Source organism: Erythrolamprus reginae, chromosome 2 (genome assembly GCF_031021105.1).
Source record: "Erythrolamprus reginae isolate rEryReg1 chromosome 2, rEryReg1.hap1, whole genome shotgun sequence".
NCBI classification, from domain to species: domain Eukaryota; kingdom Metazoa; phylum Chordata; class Lepidosauria; order Squamata; family Dipsadidae; genus Erythrolamprus; species Erythrolamprus reginae.
The window spans coordinates 219,285,102-219,311,076 of record NC_091951.1 but is presented as its reverse complement, the minus strand read 5'-3'; the positions used below and the strand labels follow the sequence as shown (position 1 = coordinate 219,311,076).

The 25,975-nt window shown below is 40.1% G+C and overlaps 3 protein-coding genes across 9 annotated transcripts in view; 2 read left to right on the top strand and 1 right to left on the bottom strand.

The window, feature by feature from the left end:
• The window catches only part of GPR156 (G protein-coupled receptor 156), a 40,449-nt gene extending 33,904 nt beyond the window's left edge, over window positions 1–6,545 (top strand). Inside the window, exons 8-10 of one of the 2 annotated variants that reach the window (XM_070741902.1) lie at window positions 1,279–1,515; window positions 2,702–2,863; window positions 5,292–6,545. In XM_070741902.1, coding sequence (XP_070598003.1) covers window positions 1,279–1,515; window positions 2,702–2,863; window positions 5,292–6,524 — 1,632 coding nt within the window. In that variant the 3' untranslated portion in view covers window positions 6,525–6,545. Of the gene's footprint in view, window positions 1–1,278; window positions 1,516–2,698; window positions 2,864–5,291 lie in introns of both variants that reach the window. The other variant, XM_070741901.1, reaches the window with a different exon arrangement.
• Window positions 1–25,975, bottom strand: part of CFAP91 (cilia and flagella associated protein 91) — a 514,242-nt gene that overhangs the window by 324,481 nt on the left and 163,786 nt on the right. The gene's annotated exons all lie outside the window — the stretch shown is intronic.
• Window positions 18,473–25,975, top strand: part of GSK3B (glycogen synthase kinase 3 beta) — a 125,311-nt gene continuing 117,808 nt past the window's right edge. For 2 of the 6 annotated variants that reach the window (XM_070741909.1, XM_070741906.1), the window contains exons 1-2: window positions 18,473–19,148; window positions 19,788–19,972. In XM_070741909.1, the coding sequence (XP_070598010.1) occupies window positions 19,885–19,972 (88 nt within the window). In that variant the 5' untranslated portion in view covers window positions 18,473–19,148; window positions 19,788–19,884. Of the gene's footprint in view, window positions 19,973–25,975 lie in introns of all 6 variants that reach the window. The other 4 variants (XM_070741907.1, XM_070741905.1, XM_070741904.1 and 1 more) reach the window with 3 other exon arrangements.

Here is a 25,975-nt window from a genome sequence, read left to right as displayed (position 1 = left end):
GACGTCCGTTGGTGCGAGATTTGGCTTCTGCGCATACACAGCAAGCGAAATCTCATGTGAGGATATGTGTGCGAGCAAGATTTTTTTGTTTATGTTTGTTTTTGCGTATATGCAGAAGCAAAAAATCAGCAAAAACCACCAAAATCACTCGGACGATCGTCCTCACACAAGATTTTGCTTGCTGCACATGCACAGAAGCCAAATCTCACATGCGGGAGCATGTGTGTACACCAGGGATGCGCAGCTGTATGCGCATCCTGGAATTTCCTACTGAGACGGAGCACCGGATCACACCGGCTGCTGCCTATCACTGAGTTTATATCTGTTTTGATGGCATTTAAGAATAAAGGCTGTAAATGCCTTTATGTGACATTGAGTAGTAAGGAAAAGCTAAGTCTAGGAATTCTATTCATGTATCACATGGCTTATGCAAAACAGTCATTTTCTGGCTCTCCAAATCTCATAGCTGGCTGGTGTTGGAACCCTCCCAGCTTCTTCTGCCAGGGAACTTAAGTTATGATATTGTGGAACTTCTGTGCTAGGTTTCTAGGATAATCTGGAAATTCATGGCAATCATAGGCTTGAATTAGTTTATCTTAAGCACATGTATTGGACATGCAATTTGCATTATTCCAGATCTAGCATTTGTTAGAGCATCTATTATGTGATTTGAAGATAGAATAGAATAGAATTCTTTATTGGACCCACAAGGAATTTGTCTTGGTGCTTATGCTCTCAGTGTACATAAAAGAAAAAGATACATTTGTCAAGAATCATTTGGTACAATGCTTAATGATTGTCATAGGGGTCAAATAAGCAATGAAGAAACAATCAATATTAATTAAAATCTTAGGATACAAGCAACAAGTTACAGTCATACAGTCCTAAGTGGGAGTAAAAGGATGATAGGAATGATGAGAAAAAACTAGTAGAAATAGAAGTACAGACTTAAGAAAAAGTTTGATAGTGTTGAGGGAATTATTTGTTTAGTAGAGTGATGGCGTTCAGGAAAAAACGGTTCTTGTGTCTAGTTGTCTTGGTGTCCAGTGCTCTGTAGTGACATTTTGAGGGTAGGAGTTGAAACAATTTGTGTCCAGGATATTACCCAGGGGGGGGAATACTAGAGTATGGCTGCTATTGTTCCATCATAGAATCTTGATTTTGCATCAAGTGAACAGTAAGGATATTTTATGAAATTTTATCAATGTATGATTAGATTAAGAGAATGGAAGTTCATGTTTGAACCTACTAAAAAACTTTTCCTCTGTTATTTTTCAGGGAATCCTACTGATGTATGGAATTTATCTTGCAGGTCTAACAGATAATCTCAGTTGCCAGCCAGTTAATCAGTCCCTGACACTCATAAGTGCAGTAGCCATTATTTTCCTCTTTATTGGAATTATGCTGGTGGTCAATAATTTTTTCTACTTGTGGCACAATCTGGTGTATGGATTAACTTCAGGAGGAATCTTTGTCTGTATGTCTTCAATAAATTGTTTGATCTTTATTCCACAGGTAAAAAAACACAAATTGAAATATAGGAGAAATGCATTAATTAGTTTAAATCTAGTTCTTGTTGCTTTATATAATTTTACACATTTTTTAAGTTCTCCAAAGGTGAAGTATCTTTCAGTCTGAAAAAATGCATATACAATTTAAATGAGGAGCACATAAACACGCATTTTCCCCCTCTTGCGAGCAACTGTCCTTGACTTGTAAGATCAGGATAGTCAAAGCAGAGAAAGAGAAAGAAATAACATGCCAATTGAATTGGACTGTGGACTCATGAGACAGTATTCCTCTGTTTAGGCGCCACAGCTTCCAAATTGTAAAGGAAATAAGGCTGAACTAATTTTGTAAAAGCAAAGTTCAGGTCAGCCAATAAATCAATGGCAAAAATCTAGAGTTTTGCTAATAATAAAAAAAAATCATTTAAAACCTTTACAAACTGTCCTATGCAATTCAACAGTCATGGTTATACAGCATAGCACTCTTTGCCTCCTTATAACACAAGAGTCCTTGAATGCTACTTATGAGTGCCAGTTGTTGACCTTTAGAAAATATGACATTACTTGCTTAAGTGCAATTAAATTGCATTGAGCTTTGGCAGCAAGAAAGTTCAGTTCCAAGTCACTGTCAAATAACCTGGTGGAAACAGTGGGCTCTCTCAGTTGATGTCATGGTAAATGTGGCCTATTTATCTGAATATGTCTTAAATATTTGGCTTTATCTCCCGTTGTCTGTAAAATGCAATCAAGCTTGAGAGATAGGAGGTTGCTTAATATGGGCAAATTCTCAGCTGTTTGCAAGAGTTTATTTCATATATGTGATTCAAACATTTTGTACTCTACTATGAAACATTTTGATGCTATAGCTGCCAAGTGACCTGCTCCAGTGTTTTGTTGCCACCTTTCTTTAAATAGTGAAAAGGCTTGCGGTAAAAATACTTTGTCCCAGAAAAGTGTGTGTGTGTATGAGGGAGGGAGGGAGACAGTGACGTGGACAAAGGAAATGAACCTTGCCTTCAAAAGTGTGCATGTGTACAAGGGAGGGAGATCTTTACTTATGAGGACAGAACGACTCAGCAGTTTCAAGACTCCCCCTTTCTCCACAGCTTTCACTTTTTGTCTACTTTTCACTTTCTATCTTGATTCTTACTTCCGATTCAGTTGAGCTCTAATTCTATTGTGACGTTCAGCAGATCAGACAGTGGAAGACTTTTGAAAAACAAGAAATGGATACCAGAAAGATGGCCAAATATTTTACAGGTTCCAACAAGAATTTCCACTCTACAATGTATAGTGATGAAGAGATATACCAGCTGCTTGGGGAAAAAAATAACATGATACAGGAGCTTGCAGAGGTGGGGAATATTTACATTAATTAGTAAAAAAAATTAAGATATAGCATGTCATCACTATGCAACCATTCTCACATTCTATATGAACATAAAGTATCTCATAGAAAAAAAAACGAGCTTCACATCTGAATATAAGATAAAGTAGGATAAAAAAGGGGGGGAAAGATTAAACTCATTTAAAAGGTAAAGGTTTCCCTGTCTGTCATGTCCATCTCATCTCTGTGCTCATCTCAGTTTCTTGGCTGAAGAAACCAACTTTGTCTGAAGACTATTTCTGTGGCCATGTGGCTGATGCCAAAGGCACAGGGAATGCTGTTACCTTCTCACTGGTGGTACCTATTTATCTACTTGAATTTGCATGGTTTAGAACTGCTAAGTGGGCAGGAACTGGGGCAAATAAAAGGAGTGATAAATATGGCAGACTTGGAGGGGAAAAACTATTACATCACATTTTCCCCTCCCACCAGACATTTTTGAATGGTCAGAAAAATGTACAGGTGATCAGAAATCTAAATTAAAAAACCAATCTAGAAGTTTACAAATCATAAATCATATAAACATGCTATCTCAGAGAGGCTATAGATACAAATTGAATAAAAATTGTGCAAGAAGACAACTGCTGCACACAGCTATCTGCACATAGAGATGAACTGTATTCATATTTCCCCATGCTTATCTAATTTGAGAAGTTAACCTTTGATAAGACTTTTCAATCATACCAAAAAAATAGTTCATTGATTGTCATTCCAATAGTATGTGAGGAATTCAGCAAATACTCTACCATGGATTTTTGCTCCCATGATGGAAACAGTTTAAATATAGCCACTTCTCTGGCAGATGTGGCATATAGTCAATTCATTGAAAATTTTACCAACTATCTTCACTTAGCAAACAAGATAAAAAATCCTTGGAATAAAGGAAGTAGCAAGGTACTTTTTATCGCAAGATTTCCGAGAATAGAGTCCTAGGTAAAACAGATCTCCCGAGCAAGTAGAACCGTTCTTAGAATATGCTTTGGCTCCATTTGGTTGCAACATGTTAGAAGAACACTTGAATAATATTTAGTAGGGAAAAATCCCCAAAGCCATATAACTTAATCTTACATGTGAGCTGTGTGATGTTCCTATCTTAAAAAAAAATACTGAAAACAATTGAGTAATTTTCTATGGAGAATCTGAGTCATCCAGGTCATGGTTGTCCCAAAAGGCAATTTAACTTTTATTCTTCCTTGAAGATATTTCGTTTCTCATCCAAGAAGCTTCTTCCAATTCAATCCTGAACTGAACCAGCCTCTTGGATGAGAAATAAAATGTTTACGAGGAAAAACAAAGTCCAATTGCCTTTTAAAAAGAACCTTTGGGACAATTGAGTAGATAAGTCTTTGTATCCATTATCAGTGCTTATATCACTTAAATCAAGCAAATCTAGGTGGCTTATGAAATAAATGAAACAGTTCATAAAGAGGAATCATAGCCCCACATATTAAGTGGAGATTTTAGTATTTGATTTGCCATTTAGTCTGAAGTAAGTCCATTTTGTGGCATTACAGATTAGGTTCAAATGAAAGTAATACATTCTCAGTATATTCTAAATTGAAGACTGATGTTAAAAGACAAAGTGAGAATGTACAGTGGTACCCTGGTACTCAACTGCTTTAAAACACATCAAATTTGATATTTAATGCATTGTGACATGCAAATTTTGTCCTAATAATTGTTCGTTTGGTATTCAACATATAAGCTAAAACGATGTTAGCTGCCTGAATAATAATAATAATTTATTAGACTTGTATGCCGCCCCTCTCCGAAGATTCACTGCCTTGTGATTCACTATATTATTACATGGGAAAAAATGTTTGGTACTCATCAGTTTGGTACTCCTCCTGCCTACCAGAACCAAAGTGCCAAGGTATAAATGTATCTTGTTTATAGTTGCATTTCATTTAACAAAATAGTGCACACAATATTAGTGTTTTGTGTTTGTCAAAGCCCTTTTAATATAAGATTGATAAGCAATATTCTGTTTTTCTCCTCTTATGTTTCTTGTTTGTTATGTACATTTAGTATTGTACATTTATTATTTGACCCCTATGACAATCATTAAATGTTGTACCACGATTCTTGACAAATGTATCTTTTTCTTTTATGTACGCTGAGAGCATATGCACCAAGACAAATTCCTTGTGTGTCCAATCACACTTGGCCAATAAAATTCTATTCTATTCTATTCTATTCTATTCTATTCTATTCTGTGTATCATTATTAGCCAACATGATAATTTTTGTTGGAAGTGTAACATTTATTACTTATTCTGGCTCATTCTTGTGCATAGCTGACCTATCTCAATTTTTTCAAACATTCATTTTAGGTGAACTATAATTGTGTTTTGCTGCATTTAAATCAAAATATTTATTATAATTTATTTAAAACAGAAAGATACAGCAATTGCAAATCTTCAAGAACAAATGAACAGTGTCAAGAAGAAGTTGATGAAACTGGTGGCTATAGAGGATAACCACAGTGCTTCTGGTTCTCCACTTCTTTCAACCTCTCTTTTATTGCCTTCTCGTTCGACAGCTAAGTTTTCTTCAATGGCAACTGAAAATCTACCCGTTTCACTTAGCCAGGAGCTAGAACTATGGCAGAATTCTAAGCTCTCAAATTCACAATATAAAGCAGGATTACTTAGTGAAAAAAGGTCTATTGATGACCTAGAACATATAGATCAAGATAACATATCATTAAACGTTACTGCTAAGTGCAAACTAGTGAATAAGCAGCATTCAGATGCTAAGTATGATGAAGAGCAATGGTTTTCCCAATCCAGCAATTTACTTACTAGAGAGGCGCTACATGAACACAGTTTTAGCACACTGAGCAAAAGAGCAAGGCAACCACATTTTTCAGCACCGAAGCAAAAGCAAAGCCCCGAAGTAAGTTCTGTGAGCAATAAAAAAATTCAAGAAAATTTGCAGGATCAGAGTGTGAATCACATTACTACAATGCAGCCATCTTCCATGGAACCCAAGTACAATTATGAAGGGAGAATGAGATTGCAACCAAAAGAGATTCAGAAGAAGGTCCCCTTCAACTCTTTTTGTTCCATATCCTCCAGTATTCAGTGTAGTGTGAATAATTCAACCAACAGAATGCAAAGAATGAGCAGATTAATAGAACATCCTTGGTCAGCAACAGGAAGCACCAAGAATGGTGACTATCTCCATCAGCCTCCATCTTTGCCATCATTGGTGCTGAAGAACCCACTTGAAAGTAAGCCTGGCAATGGGTTTCAATCACTATACAATCAAAGCTATGGCTTGCTGCTGGACAATCATCCAATAGGGAACTGTGCATCTACATTTTATCCCACAAACGTGAGGAATTGTCATTATCAGCAGAAAGATTTTCTCAGAAGAGCAATTCCAGGCCTGTCTCCTTTCCAGCATTTTTACTTTGATTCCAGCAGCAGTTCTTCTGGGGAGGGGGAGGGAACCTATTGCCATCAAACACAGGCTCATGAAGTTTGCCATTGCAGTCTCTCTTCTAGTGATAGCTGCATGACTGACACAGATCCCGAATATAGTATGTTAGATTATGCAAAAGTTTACAGCAAAACTAAACAAATTGTGAATTTCAATGAAGATTTGGAACCCACTTACGTATAAAAATAAAATTTGAATTTACTATACATTTCTGTTTTTCTGTAGCAAATGAGAGTATCTTCAAAAGCATGGCTTCTGTAAATTGTTGGAACCTATAAAAATTGGTCACATAGAAGCTCAGTTAACATACATTCCAATTTCAATTGATTTGCTAGACTGCTTCTAAAAAGTTCAATATCTATCTATCCACTCATTCATTGCTTTTTTCTAATGCTTGTGCAAAAGGAAGAAAAGAAATACGTTGGTGAGCAAACTCAAATCCCTATCAATGTGTTAATTACCAGAAACCAGCATGGTTATCAAGAAGTCTTTCCTGACTAATTAGAGACAGATATCAAGTGAGCAGCTATAAGAAACATTTCTAGACCTACTTTTCAGTCTTTTGATTAAAGATTTGGATGGAGCATAATTATTATTAAAGCTACAGATACAAAATTGAAAGGGAGAATTAATATCATGGAAGACTGAAATACAATCCAAAATTACCAGATTTGAGAAATACACTGCTCAAAAAAATAAAGGGAACACTCAAATAACACATCCTAGATCTGAATGAATGAAATATTCTCATTGAATACTTTGTTCTGTACAAAGTTGAATGTGCTTACAACAAAATGAAATTGTCAATCAGTGTTCCTTCCTAAGTTTGATTTCACAGAAGTTTGAATTACTTGGAGTTATATTCTGTAACTTATATTAGTTTTTTGAGCAGTATACATTGAAAGCATCAAAATGAAATGTAACAGAGGCAAGTGCAGTGTTCCTCATTTAGGAAACAAAAATCCAGGGACAGGTAAGGAATGGTTGTGGAAAGTATATTGGAGTAGTAATGTCTTGTAAGCTGAGGATAAGTCATCAGTGTGATATAGCTGTATAAAATATAATTACAGGCTGAAGTCTATGTTTAGCAGCATGGGAGATTGACATGGAGATAGTGACGTGTTCCTTTTTTTCCTTTGCACATGCAGCATAACCTATCTGTGTAGAAGGGATTACTCAGCTAGCTGAGACCATTTGTATGTAATTATTTTTTACTTAGCAAGCTTTCCAAATTACCATTACTGAATTATAAATTCTCTTACTTTTTAGCTGTTTTGCTACTCAGAACAATTGTGTATGTGTTTTCTAATTTGACATTCTAATTTGACATCTGCATGGATGGATCCAGAAGGCTTTCAGAAGGCACTTGGGGCTCTTCCAGATGCACTCGTCCACAGTTCAGCAGAGTCTCTGGCTGAGGCCTGGAACAAGGCTGCAGCAGAGGCCCTTGACCGAATTGCGCCGCTGCAACCTCTCCGCGGCACTAGACCCCGCAGAGCTCCATGGTTCAACGAGGAGCTCCGGGAGTTGAAACGCCAGAAGAGACGTCTAGAGAAGCGATGGAGGAAGAGTAAGTCCGAATCCGATCGAACATTTGTAAGAGCTCATATTATGACTTACATAGTGGCGCTCAAGGCGGCAAGATGCGCGTATCATGCCACCTTGATTGCATCAGCGGAATCCCACCCGGCCACTCTGTTTAGGGTAACCCGCTCCCTTCTTAACCAGGGGGGAGTTGGGGATCCCTTGCAGAGTAGTGCTGAGGATTTTAACATGTTTTTCGCTGATAAAATTGCTCGGATTCGAGTGGACCTCGACTCCAATTGTAAAACAGTCGACTGACGAGTCAGTCGAGGTGACTGGGGCTAAACATCTTTGTCCATCTGTCTGGGAGGAGTTTGACTTGGTGACACCTAAGGAAGTGGACAGGGCCATTGGAGCTGCGTGTTCTGCCACCTGTCTACTGGATCCATGTCCCTCTTGGTTGGTTTCGGCCAGTCGAGAGGTGACGCGGAGCTGGGTCCGGGAGATTGTCAACGCTTCCTTGGGGAGTGGGTCCTTTCCGGCCCCTTATAAGGAGGCACTTGTGCGCCCCCTCCTCAAGAAGCCTTCCCTGGACCCAGCCGTACTCAATAACTACCATCCAGTCTCCAACCTTCCCTTTATGGGGAAGATTGTCGAGAAGGTGGTGGCATTTCAGCTCCAGTGGTCTTTGGAAGAAGCTGATTATCTAGGTCCTCAACAGTCTGGATTCAGGCCCGGCTACAGCACGGAAACTGCTTTGGTCGCGTTGATGGATGATCTCTGGCGGGCACAAGACAGGGGCTTGTCCTCTGTCCTGGGGCTTCTTGACCTCTCAGCGGCTTTCGATACCATCGACCATGGTATCCTTCTGCACCGGCTGGAGGGGTTGGGAGTGGGAGGCACTGTTCTTCAGTGGTTCTCCTCATACCTCTCTGGTCGGTCGCAGTCGGTGTTAGTGGGGGGTTAGAGGTTGACCTCTAGGTCTCTCCCTTGTGGGGTGCCTCAGGGGTCAGTCCTCTCCCCCCTACTATTTAATATCTACATGAAACCACTGGGTGAGATCATCCAAGGGCATGGGGTGAGGTATCATCAATACGCCGATGATACCCAGTTATACATCTCCACCCCATGTCCAGCCAACGAAGCAGTGGAAGTGATGTGCCGGTGCCTGGAGGATGTTGGAGCCTGGATGAGTGTCAACAAACTTAAGCTCAACCCAGACAAGACGGAGTGGCTGTGGGTCTTACCTCCCAAGGACAATTCCATCTGTCTGTCCATTACCCTAGGGGGAGAATCACTGGCCCCCTCAGAGAAGGTTCGCAACTTGGGCATCCTCCTCGACCCACAGCTCACATTAGAGAAACATCTTTCAGCTATGGAGAGGGGGGCGTTTGCCCAGGTTCGCCTTGTGCACCAGTTGCGACCCTACTTGGACCGGGAGTCACTGCTCACAGTCACTCATGCCCTCATCACCTCGAAACTCAACTACTGTAATGCTCTCTACATGGGGCTACCTTTGAAAAATGTTCGGAAACTTCAGATCGTGCAGAATGCAGCTGCGAGAGCAATCATGGGCTTTCCCAAATATGTCCATGCTACACCAACACTCCGCAGTCTGCATTGGTTGCCGATCAGTTTCCGATCACAATTCAAAGTGTTGGTTATGACCTATAAAGCCCTTCATGGCACCGGACCAGATTATCTCAGGGACCGCCTTCTGCTGCACGAATCCCAGCGACCAGTTAGGTCCCACAGAGTGGATCTTCTCCGGGTCCCGTCAACTAAAGAATGTCGCTTGGCGGGACCCAGGGGAAGAGCCTTCTCTGTGGCGGCCCCGGCCCTCTGGAACCAACTCCCCCCAGAGATTAGAATTGCCCCCACCCTCCTTGCCTTTCGTAAGCTGCTTAAAACCCACCTCTGCCGTCAGGCATGGGGGAATTGAGACCCTCTTCCCCCTAGGCCTTTACAATTCTATGCATGGTATGTATGTATGTATGTTTGGTTTTTATATTAATGGGTTTTTAATTGTTTCTAACATCAGACTACTATTGTACACTGCTTTATTGTTGCTGTTAGCTGCCCCGAGTCTCTGGAGAATAAATAAATAACGGGAAATCATGATGTATCTACATATATATTTGGCAGAAAATTACTTATGTGGGCAGATACACAAGTTAATTGGGATACATAATCACAGTATCCCTAGGTGTTCTTAGCTAGGTATCCTGTACCTTTTGGCAATGGGTCAACTATCTGAACGATGACCAATGATGTCAAAAGACCCCAGATGCTGAATCATGGTCCAGCCCTAATGACCCAGAAACGTATGTATGGGCTAGCTCAAGGAAGTCTATTCTCTGCTGTTTCTTTGCAGTTCCTGCCAAGCTGAAGGAACATGGATTGGTATATTTATTAGATCTTTTAAAATCATGTTTTTATTATACAAGTTAAGGCAGCAAACATTCTTTTTTCCTCATAACAATCTTGTATGGTAGGTTGGGCTGAGGAAGAGAGACTGATGCAGTCACTCAACAGGCTTTTCATATAAAGGTGGGATTAGAACTTAGTCTTCTGGTTGCTGGACCAGCACCTTAACTACCATTTTTTAAGTTTTTCCTTCATAATTGTATATTATTTATTTTTGTGTTTAATAAAAAATATCCATTTGATAAAAAAATTTTGTTTAAAGGAGTTATATCTCAGAAATACAAATTGCTTGACTTTGAACTAGTGGAAGATTTTCTGAATGGGAAATGCTCCAGTCATATGAACAGAGAAGTCCCTTTGAAAGCTTTTATAGAATCAGTACTGCCACCAAAAGGTTTTAAAATCAGGTGAAACTCACTTAACAAACTTACATAACAATAGAAATTCTGATCCCCATCTTAGTTATAAGTTGAGGACTACCTGCATGTGAAGAAAAATATATGTGAAGAATTAAGTCTAGTATTTAAAAACGACTGGACATAAACTAAATTCAGGTCTATGTTAACAGTGTTAAGTTTATTTCCTTCAAGATGAGATCTGTGCATGGAAGGTTGAATTACTTGTTACCTTTCAAGTTTGCATGCACCACTTTCTATATTTATAAATCTATTGTCCATTGGGGTAATACAGCAGAAGCATTTTCTTTATCTAAAAGTATTACTTAATGTTTTCTATAACATTAAGGGTTGGTTGAACTGATATTCTCAGAGCTTCCATCATTTCCATTCACAGGTTCTCATTTGATTCAGTCACTCTACCAAAGTGTATCATCTAATAGCATGGTTTAAGAAATCACGTCTATAGTCTGCGTTTCAGAATCCTTCATTTTCTTTCTTCCTTGGACTGGAAAAATGGGTGAAAAGGCTACTAAGGCCCTAAGAGTTTTGAAATTATTTCTTCATAGTTGAAGAAAGATTATGATAATAAGGCTGGGGTGTTCTTTGCAATGTCATTATTCCCCCCTAAATTGAACAGGAAGGGAAATTGTCGCTGTACCCGGTAAGTCTTGGAAATAATTGTCATGTTGTTGCTCCAGACAGGCAATGTGTATCACAAACTAATTGGTCCAATACATTTATTTTGATTCCCTGTAGCAGCAAATTTCCAACTACCAAACTTGTATCTTCCTCTCTTCCATAGTATAATCTTTCAAGGAATTCTAATGTCTATCATTGCTTATCAGATTCAAGTAAATCACAAACTAATTAACCAACCAACCGACCAACCACAATTTACTTGCAAGGCAAGACTTACCCAATTAGTCTGAATTAAGGCAGATTTCCCACCAATGAATTGGTTTCAAAATAGCAATAGTAATAGCAATAGCATTTAGACTTATATACAACTTCATTGTTTTACACTCCTAAGTGGTTTACAGAGAATAAGCGTATTGCCCCCAACAATTGGGGTCCTCATTTTACCGACCTCGTAGGGATGGAAGGCTGAGTCAACCTTGAGCCTACTGAGATTTGATCTGCCAAACTGCTGACAGCTGGTGATCAGCAGAAGTAGCTTGCAGTACTGCACTCTAACCCCTGCAGCATCGAGGCTCTCTAAATGGCAAGCATTGTTATTAAATAGCAATAGTGCTTAGACTTATATATCACTTCATAGTGCTTTACAACATCTCTCAGTGGTTTACAAATATCAGCATATTGTCCCCAATAGCTTGATCCTCATTTTACGGAGCACAGAAGGTTGGAAGGCTGAGTCATTTTTGAACCAGTCAGGATCAAACTCCTGGTGATCAGCAGTTGGTCTGCAATACTGCATTTTAGCCACTGTACCATGCCTAAAGATGATGGAAAGGATGAAAAATTCCTGAAGACCAATACAGCATTCCAATCAAGGCAGAAATACAAATAAGATGAAGAAAATGATTAAGGAACCAGAAGAAAAATGTAACCTGAGGCATACATGGGTTGTAACGAGATGTAGTACCAGCAGCAATTGAGACATTTTAAGCCTTTGCCTAAACATAGCCAATTCTTTCCAGATGTAATTACCTGACACTTCAAGCTATATGTGATTTATGAGCCATGGCACTCAATTACATTCCTTTCTATACATGATGATATGGAATTGACATAAGTTCAACATGATCTGCAGGAACAGAGGCAGGAGTATTTGAAGCAACCCTTTTAGTGCCCAAACTTGAGTTCTCTGACTGACCTCCCCCTGAGTTCTCTGACTGACCTCTGTCTGAATAACTATAACCTGGGGCCAATACATGGTTGTTTTCAAGAGATCCTCAATCATGAAGTGATCTCCACAATGATTCCACCAACTGATGACCTTCCAGCAGTGAACTGGTATGGAACTTCCTTATAGCCAAACATGGCTATTTCAAAATTTTTCAGTAGAGTGATGCACCACAAAGTTAATGGCAACATGGGAAGCAATTTTGTCCTCTGAAAATTGAAGTCGATCTTATTATCCCAGAAATGTCAACATCTTTTTATAACCTGTTTGTGAATGAGAAACTTTACAGAGAACCATACATCATTCTTATTATTGCCTGTTCTTAACCTGGGGGGAAAGCATCCTTATGGAAGTATTATTCTATGCTAAATTACATTTGTCTTCATGTTCTCTTTGTGCAATTGCTTCAGCATTGTTATTAATTTGAAAATGAATCAATGGTTTTAGTTCATTCTTATTTTCTTCCATACCTTCTCTGAAACCAACAATCAGGATTTGTTTGAGGATGACTTAATGGAACAATGGCTAAAGAACCCAAACTATATAATATGATTCTAGCAGACCATTTCACATAGAAACCTACAGCTTAAAAATGAGTGAATTGTACGAGATATAGATTAACCCAATGAAATTTGATCTCTTTTTACAATACAGTACAGTAATTGGTAACTCTAAAGGAGAATTTACCTTCTAATCTATTAAGTCTATCCATTTAAGTTTATTCATTTACTGCTACCTGGATAGCAATTTCATGTCTTGTTATCCCTTATATTATCCTTTCATTCGTATTCCTCAATGCAGAAAAGGCATTCAATAATTTAAATTGAGAATTTCTTGTCAAGAAATTTGGAAAGATGAAATTTGAAGAAAAATTTATTAGGATGATATGAAATTTTATTGTTATTTCTGTAGGATAGTAGTAGGTGTTGAGATCTTAATCTATGGTTTGGTGATCTCTAAATATAGGTAATCCTCATTTAATGACAATTAGAATTGTGTCTTAGTTATTAAGCAAAGTGGTTGCTAAGTGCAAATGCAACTGCATGACTTATTTTAGCTTGCCTTTGCTTTACAGTCCTGCAAAGATTGTAAATGCAAGGACTGGTTGTAGTTATTTTTTCACCATCACTGTAACTGAATGGTCACTAAATGAGGCAGTCAATAAACCTGAATTTTAAAAAAATTATCCCATATTTACTATTTATATAAATAATTCAAAAGTGACAAATATATAAGAATACTCCTCCTCCTTCTATTTTCCCCACAACAACCTGGTTGGGAGGTTGAACCTGCAAAGACAAAGTCAGAATGAACAAAGATTTTCAACAAAAGTCAAAGATAAAGTTTCTTTCAACATATTAATAACAAGAAAAAAGTCAAGGAAACAGTAGGTCCACTAAAAAGATGGCAAGGAAGTAACAGGCAGTAGGGAGAAAGCAGAGCTGCTTTCTGTCTTTAAGCAAAAAGAAATTATAACCCAACACACAGAAAAAAAACCTCTACTGGAAAAGTTAAACTAGAAATAAAAATTAAAATAAGCAAGAAAATAGTAAGAGATCATGAATATAAATTACCAGAACCTGACAGATAACATCCCAGCGTTCTGAAGGAACTGGCAGATGTCATTGTACCACATCTTTCAAAAATCCCCGAGTACCGGGGAAATACCCGAGGATTGGAAAAGGGCTGATGTGGGTTCCCATCTTAAAGAAAGGAAAAATAACAGACCCAAGAAATTGCAGACCAATCAGTCTAACATCAATATCTGGGAAAATCCTTGAAAAGATGATCAAGAAACAGATCTGCGAACAAATAGAAGCCAATAAAGTTTTAACTTGTAGCCAGCATGGGTTTGTTAAAAACTTGACAAACTAATCTTATTTCATTCTTTGATAATTTAGAACAGAAAATTTTGAAAATGGAGATAAAAATGAAACCAGAACTTTTTACTTGGGTTTAATGGAAGAATATGAATTTTTAAAAGAATTTTGTTATTGTATATGTTGACTGCAGCAAGACTACTTCAATTCCTATTATGGATGAATGGTTGCAGAAGTTGATGTAGTCAATTTGACTGAAATAGCCAAATTGACTACTTTGGTTAAAGAAAATAACACAAGTACTTTTATTACCACATGGAAACTCCTTTTGAACTTAGTGCTTCATGTGGAGAAGAATACTCTGATTTTGAATTTTATTGATTAGACTGATCTTTATAGAAATGGCTTGTTCATATTATTATGAAAAAGCAAAAAGTTGTTATATGATATTAATGTCTTATTTTATTGTAAGAGAGTTGGAAGTCAATGCTTCATTTTCTTTTTTCCCTTAACATTCCTCACTTCTTTCCTTTCTCCCCACTGCTTTTCTATTTACTTTGTATTTTATAATACTTCATAATTCAAGAAAAAATGTTGACAGGATAAAATGACTAGATTAGTAGGCCAGTGAAATGTTGTGGATACTTAACAGTTCAATAAGGCATTTGACTAAGTAGACTACAACCTACTTCTTGCTAAGCTAGAAAAATGTGGAATAGACAACATCACCAACATATGGATTTGTAGCTAGCTGAAAACCATACCAAACGAGTACTCAAAGTTCCAATTTATTACCAGAATCATTTTGACACATCTGGGAGAAACCTGAATCTGAAGTCCCAGGGGTTTCTTCACCCAGTTGAAAGTTCAGGTTCTTGCCCCCACACCCCCAAATCTATCACGTTGACTAATCTTCATCTGCCAACTTGGCAGCCACTCCCATCTCCTTCCATGCAGGTGCAGAAGTGCGAAGACAATGACATTGACTATCTAGAAGGAATTTGTTATGACTGTACGCAGACATCCCTCATGCAACTGCCCCTCCCAAATTCCCATAGCTTAGAATACATTTTAAAATAGCATAAAGTGTGGCAGGCCAAAGACCCCAACTAAAATGGATTCAGCCTGACAACTACTCCATATTGATACATGGAGAGAAGTAGGCAGTGAGGTACCACAAGCCTCCATCTTAGGCCCAGTACTTTTCAATATCTTCATAAATGACTTGGAAGAGGGAATAGAAGGGGAACTCATCAAATTTGCAGATGACACTAAACTGGCAGGAATAGCCAACACACTGAAGACAAGGTCAGGATCCAAAAAGATCTTGTCAAACTTCAACAATGGGCCCTATCCAACAAAATAAATTTTAATGTGGAGAAAAGCAAAGTTTTACATTTAGGCAGGAAAAATCAAAGGTGTAAGTACAGATTAGGTGAGACCTGGCTCAAAAATTATAACTGTGAGAGAGACTTTGGAGTCCTAGCAGATGATCACTTGAATATGAGTCAGCAGTGTGCAGCAGCCGCCAAAAAAGCTAATGCAGTTTTGGGTTATATAAACAGAGGATAGATTCAAGATCATGTGAAGTATTAGTACCGTTTTATAAAATCCTAGGAAGACCACCCTAGGAAGTTGAGACTTTGGGAAAAGTTCAAAGAGCAGAGCAACTAAGATGATCAAAGGCCCAAAGACTAAAAGATATGAAGAACGGCTGCAGGATTTGGGTTTCGCTAGGCTACAAAAAGAAGACTTAGGGATGGCATGATAGCAGTATTCCAGTATTTGAGGAGCTGCCACAAAGAAGAGGGGTGTTCAAATTATTCTGCAAAGCACTAGAAGTCAGGACAAGAAACACTATTTAGAAACTAATCAAAGAAAAGCAACTTGGAATGAAGGGGAAATTTGCTAACAATGAATGAGAATAATGAGAACAATGAACTAGTAGCTTCAGAAATTGTAGGTGCTCCATCACTGGAGTTTTTAAAGAAGAGACTAGACTGTCAATTATCCGAAATATAGGTTCTCCTGCTTGAGCAGGGGGCTGGACTAGATGACCTCCAACATCCTTTCCAGCTCTATTCTATTTTATGAAAGGTGAACTGGATTGAGAAAGAATGATTGGTTCAAACTCACCAGTCAACTTTCATGTCTAAGGTAGAACTACAAGTCTCCATGTTTCTAGCCTAGTGCCTTAACTCACTTCTTAGAGCTTAGTTTCCAATAGCTTGATCAACTTTGTTACCATTCTGTAAACTTGTTCAACTATGCTGAATAGTAGAAAGATTTTTAAAAGGCATATGATCAATGCAAAAGTTAGGATAAGTTCTGGTGATTTGCCAATTACCGGTATATTTGTGTTTAATGCAATATAAAATAGCAGTTAATTTGCAGTAGTTATATTGTTGACTTATTCAAATTCTGGTCAACCACAATTCCAAGCTTTATCCGATTCAATTTTGTGTTATGTACTTCACAGCGATTCTTTCATCTCTCATTAATAAAAAAGTGAATGGAACAGAAACCTACAAGGCATCACTGTATCTTTCAGTTTCATGAACTAATGAATGCTTTTCAAGTCTTGAGCCAACAGCAATTTATATTCTCAAAGCCATAATTATGTATTTTTACTACTCTTAAGCTTCTGAGGTATTGTTAAATGTCATGCCCTTGATTAAAAAATGAGATAAGGTTAGCTTGCCAAGACTAGTTCTTGGTGAATAAATTCTGACCTGGCATGAGAGGTTTCTGGGCTTTTGGTATGGTCTTCTCCAAGAGTGAATACTTCAATACTTGTGATTTAAAAGTTTAACATTTAGAGGCATGATGGTACCCCGGAGGGAAGGCAAGTGCAGAGATAAACCATAGGAGAGAGCTGGTGACATTTGTTTTTTGGCAACAGCGGGCAAGCAATTGTAGAAAGCAAAGCAGACCCCACCTTGAGTTGTGGTAGAACATTTATTTATTAATTTAGTTTATATGCCACCTCACTCCCTAAGGACTCTGGGTGGCTTATAACAGTTTAAAAGATAATTTAAAACCGAGGCAGGGTTTCCTTGGGTACCATTTGTTGGGGGGTCAAGGTAAGGGAGGGTTTTGCCTTCTCTTTCTGCTCAAGATCCCCATGTACAATTGGTGAGCCACTATGTGACACAGTATGCTGGACTCGATGGGCTTTGGCCCGATTCAGTATGGCTCTTCTTGTTCTTAAAAAACCCATAAATATATCTCATGGCCAGATCTAGGTATCTCATTTGATCAATGGCCCCAGGCCTGCAGGAAAAGTCAGGTCTTTACAGCATTTTGGAAGGCTAGTAGGGTGGGGTGGATCTCCGAAGGTAGCTGGTTTCAGAGAACCGGAGTCACCAGAGAAGGCCCTTCTCCACAGCCCACCAACCAACATTGTTTGGCTGATGGACCCGGAGAAGGCCAACCCTGTAGGCCCTCATTGGTCATAGCAAGCAGTCCTAAAGATAAGTCTGCCCCTAAGCCATGTAGGCTTTTGTAGGTGATAACCAACACCTTGAATTGCGCCCAGAGTCTGATTGGAAGCAAGTGCAGCTCATGGAGAGTTGGTGTGATGTAGGTGTACCTGGGTGCACCGGCACCCACAATAACTGACGAGGCTGCATCCCTTCACCCCTCAAACCGCGGCATGACTGAGACTAACTCGGGTATCAGCGGGCAGGGCGATGACTGCACTTTTCTGCGACCCCTAAGCGGTACCATTTGCATTCAATCAATCCGCCCCCACCGGAGCAGGCGACACACGGCCGCCAAAGTACAGCAAGCGCATCCCAGAGAGAACCCGAGCTACAGCCTCACTTTCGGGGCAACGGAAGAGCCCAATCCGGCCTGCTGCGCCTGCCGCACGGTGCCCCAATAGGCGCTCTGGAAAGGCAGAGAAGTTCCCGTTGAAGCCCCACCCATTTCGCCTTAGCCTCCTCTCCGGGTTCGTCCAAATGCCGTGGGAAGTATCCGCGAGTTCCATTGGTTCCGCTGCGGTGACAATTCAGGCCCCGGCGTTCTTCATTGGATCCCAGAAAGGAAAGAATGCGCGGCCCGATTATTTTCGTAGCTCTTCCGTCATTGGCTGATGATACAGCGCGGATGCTTCCTTCCCACCAGCGGCTATTGGTCCCGATGTAGTGCTAGAAGGGAGGGCTCTGTGCGTTCACTTTCTCCTGATTGGATTTTTCCTCCGAAGCTGTTCGGGCTTGGCGAGACCGTTCGGGTGTTCGGCTTGGCATCCACGGAAGACACTTAGCAAGGCTGCGTAACTCGGCTTCTTTCAGGAGGACGCGTGCGTAACACCGACGAGAGAGCGCAGCAGCTCCTTTCCGAGCCCGGAGAAATGGGGCGGTCGGTTCCGTATTCCCGAAGAGTATCCCGTAGGGACGCGTAAGCGGAGCGAGGAGCTAGAACCTTTGTGGCCGTATCGACAGCAACCGAGAAGAAAAGAAGCCGCAACGTCCCCGTTGAGCGCGTAGCGGACAAAGGAAGCCGAGCGAAGGGGTGGCGGAGGCGGGGCCAAGCCAAGACCCAGCGCCAGTAACGCCGCCGCAGCCGCTGAGTCGGGAAGCTCTGCCGCTTTCAAGCAGCAGCAGCCGCAGCACCATGGACCACCCCGCCGCCGTCCTCCAACTGCACTGCAGCCCCGTCCGCCTGAGCCGCCCCTCCGGACGCGATTTGCCCGCCCCACGGGCGCTATGAGGAGAACTCCGGAGGCACTCGGCCCCCGCGTCGTCGAGCGAGAGACGGAGTGACGAGGCAGGTAGGCAGGAAGGAAGGAGCCCGCTCCTCAGGCCGCCCCTCCCCCGCGCCCTTCCTGCCCCCCGCCGCCTCTCCTCACACGGCCCCGGCGGTTTGGCCGCCACTCTGTCAGATTCTTTTTTTTTTTTTTTTGGCCTGCGGACGCGTCATATTCCTCCGCCGGGAAATAGTCCGTCCCTTCTCCGTGCCTCCCCAGCGCCGCCACCCCGAGGAGGAGGAGGAAAAAACCAGAAAGAAAAAGAAAGAAAGGACCTCTCCTGGCCGTCGCCTTCTCACGTGACCGACTCGCTAGCTAGGAAGGAAGGAAGGCGAGCGAGCGAGGAGGAAGAAAAAAAAAAGGCGTAGCATCGGAAAGCGGAGCGGTGCCGCTTCTCTTTTCCTGCCCCTCGCCTCAGAAAAGGGGCGGGGAGTGACTGGATTGTAGGGCTGGGCGGAGGCGGCCGCGAGCCCAGGCGCTGCCGCCGCCGCTGCTCCTGCTGCTAAATAGAAATGAAGAGGATGGTGGCCTGCTTGCGATAATAAAGCGAAGCGGAAAAAAAAGGGGGGCTGGGAGAGACTTAACAGAGGAGGAGGGCGCCCTCCTTTCAGGGTGGGGGAGCCCGATCTTTTACACTCTTGCTTTTCTTCTCTTCGCTGAGAGGGACGGAAACGGAGCAGAGAAAAGGAAGAGAAAGCCAGAGGAGGAGGAAGAAGAAAGTCGATCCGGTAGGGAGGAAAAGCTAACAGCTAACGCAACCATGTCAGGGCGCCCGAGAACCACCTCCTTTGCAGAAAGCTGCAAACCAGTGCAGCAGCCTTCAGCCTTTGGCAGCATGAAAGTTAGCCGTGAGTATTGATTTCTCATCTTCTGCCCTTTTTTTACACCAGCTCTTTCCCAAAAGGAAGCATGTGGTCTTATTTGGGGGAAAGGGAGGGGTTCTGTACGTTTGGAATGATCAGATCCTTAATGTCTTTTCATCAGATTCCTTCTGTCCTCCACCCATACCTTGATTAGGCCTAGCTTATGGCTTCCCTCTAGGGAGGGGGAGGGAAAAGTATTTTCTTGCTTTCCACCAGTATATTACCAGTATTCCATGGTATGTTGTCACGGGTGTTTAATCTTACAGAAGTGGCAAGTGGCATAAGTCTAAACACATTTTGGGTACTTTTTTAAAGAATTGATTTTGCAAAGTTACCTGGAATTATGCATTTGATTCACGTCACAAGCTTTTAAAGGATTAGGCAATGGATGCCATCATTTTCTTCACATTCTATTTCATGTATGATAAGCAAGAGAAAATATGTGCAATTTAAGGATTTTGCATCTAGAATATAAATTTTGATTTGGTGATAACAATACTTTTCAAAGTTGAGGCCTGTGTTTCCAGATCTCATTGTTTCATATTTGACAAATAGTTGAGATTTTGTGGTAAATCAACTTTTCAGTGTATAAATCATAATGTGTATGCCAATGAATACTAATGTAACTTTATATAATTCTATTTTTCCTATTGTCAGAAAACTGAGAACAAACATTTTTAAAGATACTTTGGTATGATTAGTTCTATTTCAAAGCAGTGATGTACAACAAAACTTTAAACCGGCTACTTCCTTTCTTTTGAGAGTGCCTCTCCAATGCAATGATTACTAATATAATTCTAGATATTCTAATTTATTAGAATAAATGGCCTTGATACTTGCTATTAAAGATTGTTATTTTTGAAAAAATGCAATTGAATATTATTCCTTTATTTTCTAAGAAATTTATTTTTGTTTGAAGTGGCTGACTTGCAAAAAAACTAGAAGAATATGTAACACTGGAAACCAGACAATCAATACACTAAAATGTGAGGCAGCCCCCTCTTTATTTTTGAAGTTTCATGGAGTAGGCACAACATGTTTATGAAGCCTCAGGTAAACTGTTGACTTGGTGAATTACTAGTTACACAGGTTTGAATTAAAGATTAAATTCTACCCAATCCTAATTTAAAATCTAGATTGTATTTCAGTTTTTTAAAAGCACTGCTGACAATTAGCATGCTTGTATAGAAATCATACAAATTTTGATACCTTTAAATAGTAGAATAATAACAATAATTGTGCTGTGTGAATCCCAGCGACAATTAGGTTCCACAGAGTTGGCCTTCTCCAGGTCCTGTCAGCCAGACAATGTCGCTTGGCGGGGCCTAGGGGAAGAGCCTTCTCTGTGGAGGCCCCGGCCCTCTGGAATCAGCTCCTCCCAGAGATTCGTTCTGCCCCACCCTTCTTGCCTTCCATAAGAGTATTAAGACTCACCTATGTTGCCAGGCTTGGGGCAATTAGGTATCAGCCCCCTGGCCAATTAATTGAGATGCATGTTGTATGATTGAATCGGTATGATCGTTTTTTAAATATTGGAATTTTAGATTGTAATTTTAAATTTAATTAGATTTGCCTTTTGTGTTGTATTGTTAAATAATATGTTGTGAGCCACCCCGAGTCCTCGGAGAGGGGTGGCATACAAATCTAATAAATAAATAAATTGTTCCATGTGAATATTAGATGAGAGCCCTTGAGGAATTACACTTTCATTCTCAAAACTTTATATCCTACATTATCTTAATAGCATAATACTGTATATTAGTTTGCAATTCTGAAAGGGTGCAACCAGTTTATTGATGGGAGAAAGTTAAAGCTGACCACAAAAAATGTAAAATTGTACCTTTTTCTGTCATTTATGATTGAGAAATGTGACTTTGGTTTTATGGTAATTTCTTCATTTGAAATAACAGTTGCATACCACAAAACCTATCTATTCAGAAACAGTCCCTATTGATTTAAATTGTAATCTGTGTAGTAGCTTTTGCAGATTGTGAATATAGTCAGTATCTGATCCTCCGTACTATATATAAGCATTTCTCAGTCCAGAGATCTTTAGTCATGAGGTGAATCATTAAGGAATTTCCAACCAGAATGGTAATTTTTGGGAATGCTGGTATTTCAAATCAGTACACTTCAAGGGTGCTATGGTTGCCTGTTGGAGATCAAATGTAGAATTGAAACCTAGGTCAGATAATGCCCAAATTTACAATTTGCAACAAGTCAGATTGCATCCGAAACTAAGCATAATGGATAGATTCATTTTTCATGCTGAAGGCAAAATCAAGCATACGGTGGCATAATGCTTTGGCTCACACACAGCTTTTTAAAATGTTTGAATTAAATACGAGTGGGTCACATACTGTACAGCATCCAGAGAAGTCCAAGATTGTGATACTGCAGTTACAGCAATGCACTTCAACCCATTAAAAAAGGAAGTTTGCAAAAAAATCTACAATGGAATAGGTGTATTATTAAAATAATACTCCTATTTTTAGTACTATCTAAAGAGAAAAAGAACCTTGAGGGATTTCTGAACAACCTTTAGTGATTATCACACACCTTATAGCATTTGGAGATGAAAAATATCAAATCTGACACTTGGTCATAAAAAATACTGTCCATTTTTTAATTTAGTTGGTTACAATAATAAAACATAGTTTTGAGAAACCTATATCATGGCAAACCTTATGTATCCTTAGAGAACTAATCTGGATCAGGATATGTATACAGGATATTGTCAGGAAGTAATCTAGGTGGAAGAGGATATTTAATTCTCTTCACCAACAGCTCTGGCTCTTTTGTGATGGAATATAGATATATTTTTTTCCTGCCCCACTTTATTTGTTAACTATGAATAAATTTATTTATTTATTTATTCGACTTCTATGCCGCCCAATCCCAAAGGACAATACAAAAAGATACAGCAATAAAAAAGAAGTCGAATATAAGCTCTAAAAACTAACCCCAGTAAAACCCATTTACAGTGATCCCTCTATTATCGCGAGGGTTCCGTTCCAAGACCCCTCGCGATAATCGATTTTTCGCGATGTAGGGTTGCGGAAGTAAAAACACCATCTGCGCATGTGCGCCCTTTTTTTCTATGGCCGCGCATGCGTAGATGGTGGAGTTTGCGTTCCCCGCCGCCCACGCAAAGGGGAAACCCCGATTCGGCTCCTCGCTGCTGCTGCGCTACCGAGCAGATCAGCTGCTGGGCGGCCGAAGGAACCTTCCCTGGGTCTTCCCCCTCTTGCTGGCGGGCGGGCGAGCGGCGGGCATCAGCGAGGAGCCGGGGTTTCCCCTTTGCGTGGGCGGCCGGGAAGACCCAGGTTGGGGGTTCGGGGGGGTGCTGGGAAGCCCCCCAGGCCGGCTGCGACCTTTTAAAACAGCCGCGCCGCTTCCCAGCTGACTCCCGAAGCCAAACGCGGAAGTGGGTTTTTTTAAATTAATATTTTTTTAAAAATCGCGATATAGCATTTCACGAAGATCGAGATCCCGAAACTCGAGGGATCACTGTATATAAAAACCAATCAAATCATGCATGCACACCGTTCATAAAATAAAATTTCCTGGCATAACTTGCACTTTTTTATTTTTAAGCAACCAAGTACTTTAATTCTAAATTGTGATGAAGCAAAGGATCTGAATCTAAATTTGTTTTCAATAAAATATTTGGAATTTTAAAAATCTATATCCATAGTAATTGCTGTTAATAATGAAGGAAAATATTTAGCATATACATACTTACGTATGTTATCCAATATTATACAGCTGACCATTATGTTTCTTTTATAAGCATAAAATATTTCAAGGGAAAAAAAGAAAGTTAATTAATAGCAGGGCTTCAGCTTATTTAAATACATTTTCAGTGAGAAATAACAATATATCATTCCTGAGTAACTGATTGAAATATTGACAAATTAAATATAATTAATACATTTGACATCAGCACATTTGATATGTAAATATGTGCAGCATCATTTCTCATTTGTGATAAATGAAAGAATGTCAATTGCAATTTGTGTATTCGCAGGTCTTAAGATAAATAAAATATGTTGTCCAATTAGTCTATGGTGCTGTTTTATTTAGCGTTTTTTTAAAAAATTGATTAGTGAAACAAATGCATCAACTAAATCTTACACAGGTAATATTTTGATATAAAGGTTTGCATGGTATCTAATAGAATCAGACAGTTTTTACTCTAAAGGCAGTGATGCTGGGGTTGATGCTCCAACCCCGGCTGGATTTTGACAGTTTTAAACATCAACAGCATGACACAGCTCCCGTGCATGTGCAAATAAAGCTTCATGCACTTGCCTATTGCTTGCATGGACTGATTCCCAAGGGGCCATGGACTAGTATCAAGTTTGCATCTTTTTCTGATAGATTAGAGCAGGGTCCTCAATCCTTGGCCCATGGCCTGGTACTAGTCTGTAACCTGTTGGGAATCATTCTGCAGAACAGTGGCAAGTGTTGTTTGCACATGTGCGGGAGTTATGTTGAATGCTGCCACCACCACTGCTGTTCTGTGGAGAAAGAAAGGTTGGGTACCACTAGTTTACACTATTCATCCTTAGCTCTGCTTAGTGTGGTTTATGGAATTTTTAGTCCAGAAAATGGAGCCTTTCCTAATTTGAGCGCTAGCAATGACAGTTTCAGTTAGGGAATTCTAGAGATGGAAGTGTGTCTTGAGTTGGAGAAGGCTGCTTTGAAGTATTAGATTGGTTATCCTAATCTCAACTTCGTTTTATTTTGCATTTTAAACAATTGTGTTACATCCTTTAATACTTTTAAAAAGATAACTAAATTTATATATACACATCACATAAATCCATGTCCCCACCCCGCCCCCACATTTCTCAATTTGAGGTCATGCTGTTGATGTTTAAATCTGCCAGAATCCATTGTTCATTTTACAGAGCATATGAATTCAGTTGATCTGGAGTGTAAAATAATAGTTATGCATTAATGGTTTTGCAGTAAGATAAATGGAGTATGTCAGATTTTAGGCAAAGTGAGGTAAATGCACTTTTGAAATATTCTTAAATCATATGAGGCATAATTCCTATATATTTGAGTCCTTGTGATTTGGCAGCATAGAAGTCGAATGAATGAATATTTAGTAAGCATTTGCTTATTGATGAAGTATAGCATGATTCAAACATTAACTTAATAAATTATGTGGGTCGGTGCTCTCTGAGAAATGGTACCATTTTTGTATCACCATTTAGTTCTTTATCAATTTTCTTGTGATACCTGTGTTTTCCCAAAAATAAGACGGGGTCTTATTTTCTTCACTGAGAATAAGCACTTGGTCTTATTTTCAGGGGATTTCTTAGCACCCCCCCCCCCCGTGCGGGAAGCCCACTTCTGTTTACTCATGGCGAGGGAGGAGGCTTCGCAGTGGACCAGTGTTGCCACTGCAAGGAAGGGGGGTGGAGTTGCCCCACGCACTCCGCACTAGCCTACCTCAGGGCCTATGCTCCAAGACCTGCCTTACCTCACAGTAGCTCAGGCATGCCAATCAACCTCCTGCTCTGTTGTGGCTGCGATCAAGTAGTGGGCTGGTGGTCATGTGGACCCCTACTGTACATGGCTGTTGTTGCTGCTGCCGCGAGACAGGTTTCGGGGGAGTGGATGCTCTCAGCTTTCCTCGTGGCTGCAGCATCACAAGTAACCAGACAGAATGGGTGGCTGGCTGGCTGCGTAGACTCTTAAATGGGGCTTATTATTGGGGCAGGGATAATATTAGGTGCACATATAAAACATTTTAAGGCTCATTTTCAGGATAGCTCTTGTTTTTGGGGAAACAGATTTTATTTGTTTTAATCTCACCTTTATTGTTTATATAAATAACTCAAGATGGTGAATATGCTCCTTCCTCCTTCTTTCCTCAAACAATCCTGTGAGTAGGTTGGGTTGAGAAACCGCAACTGGCTCAATCAAACACACTTGCTTTCATGCCCAATGTAGGGCTACAACTCATACTCT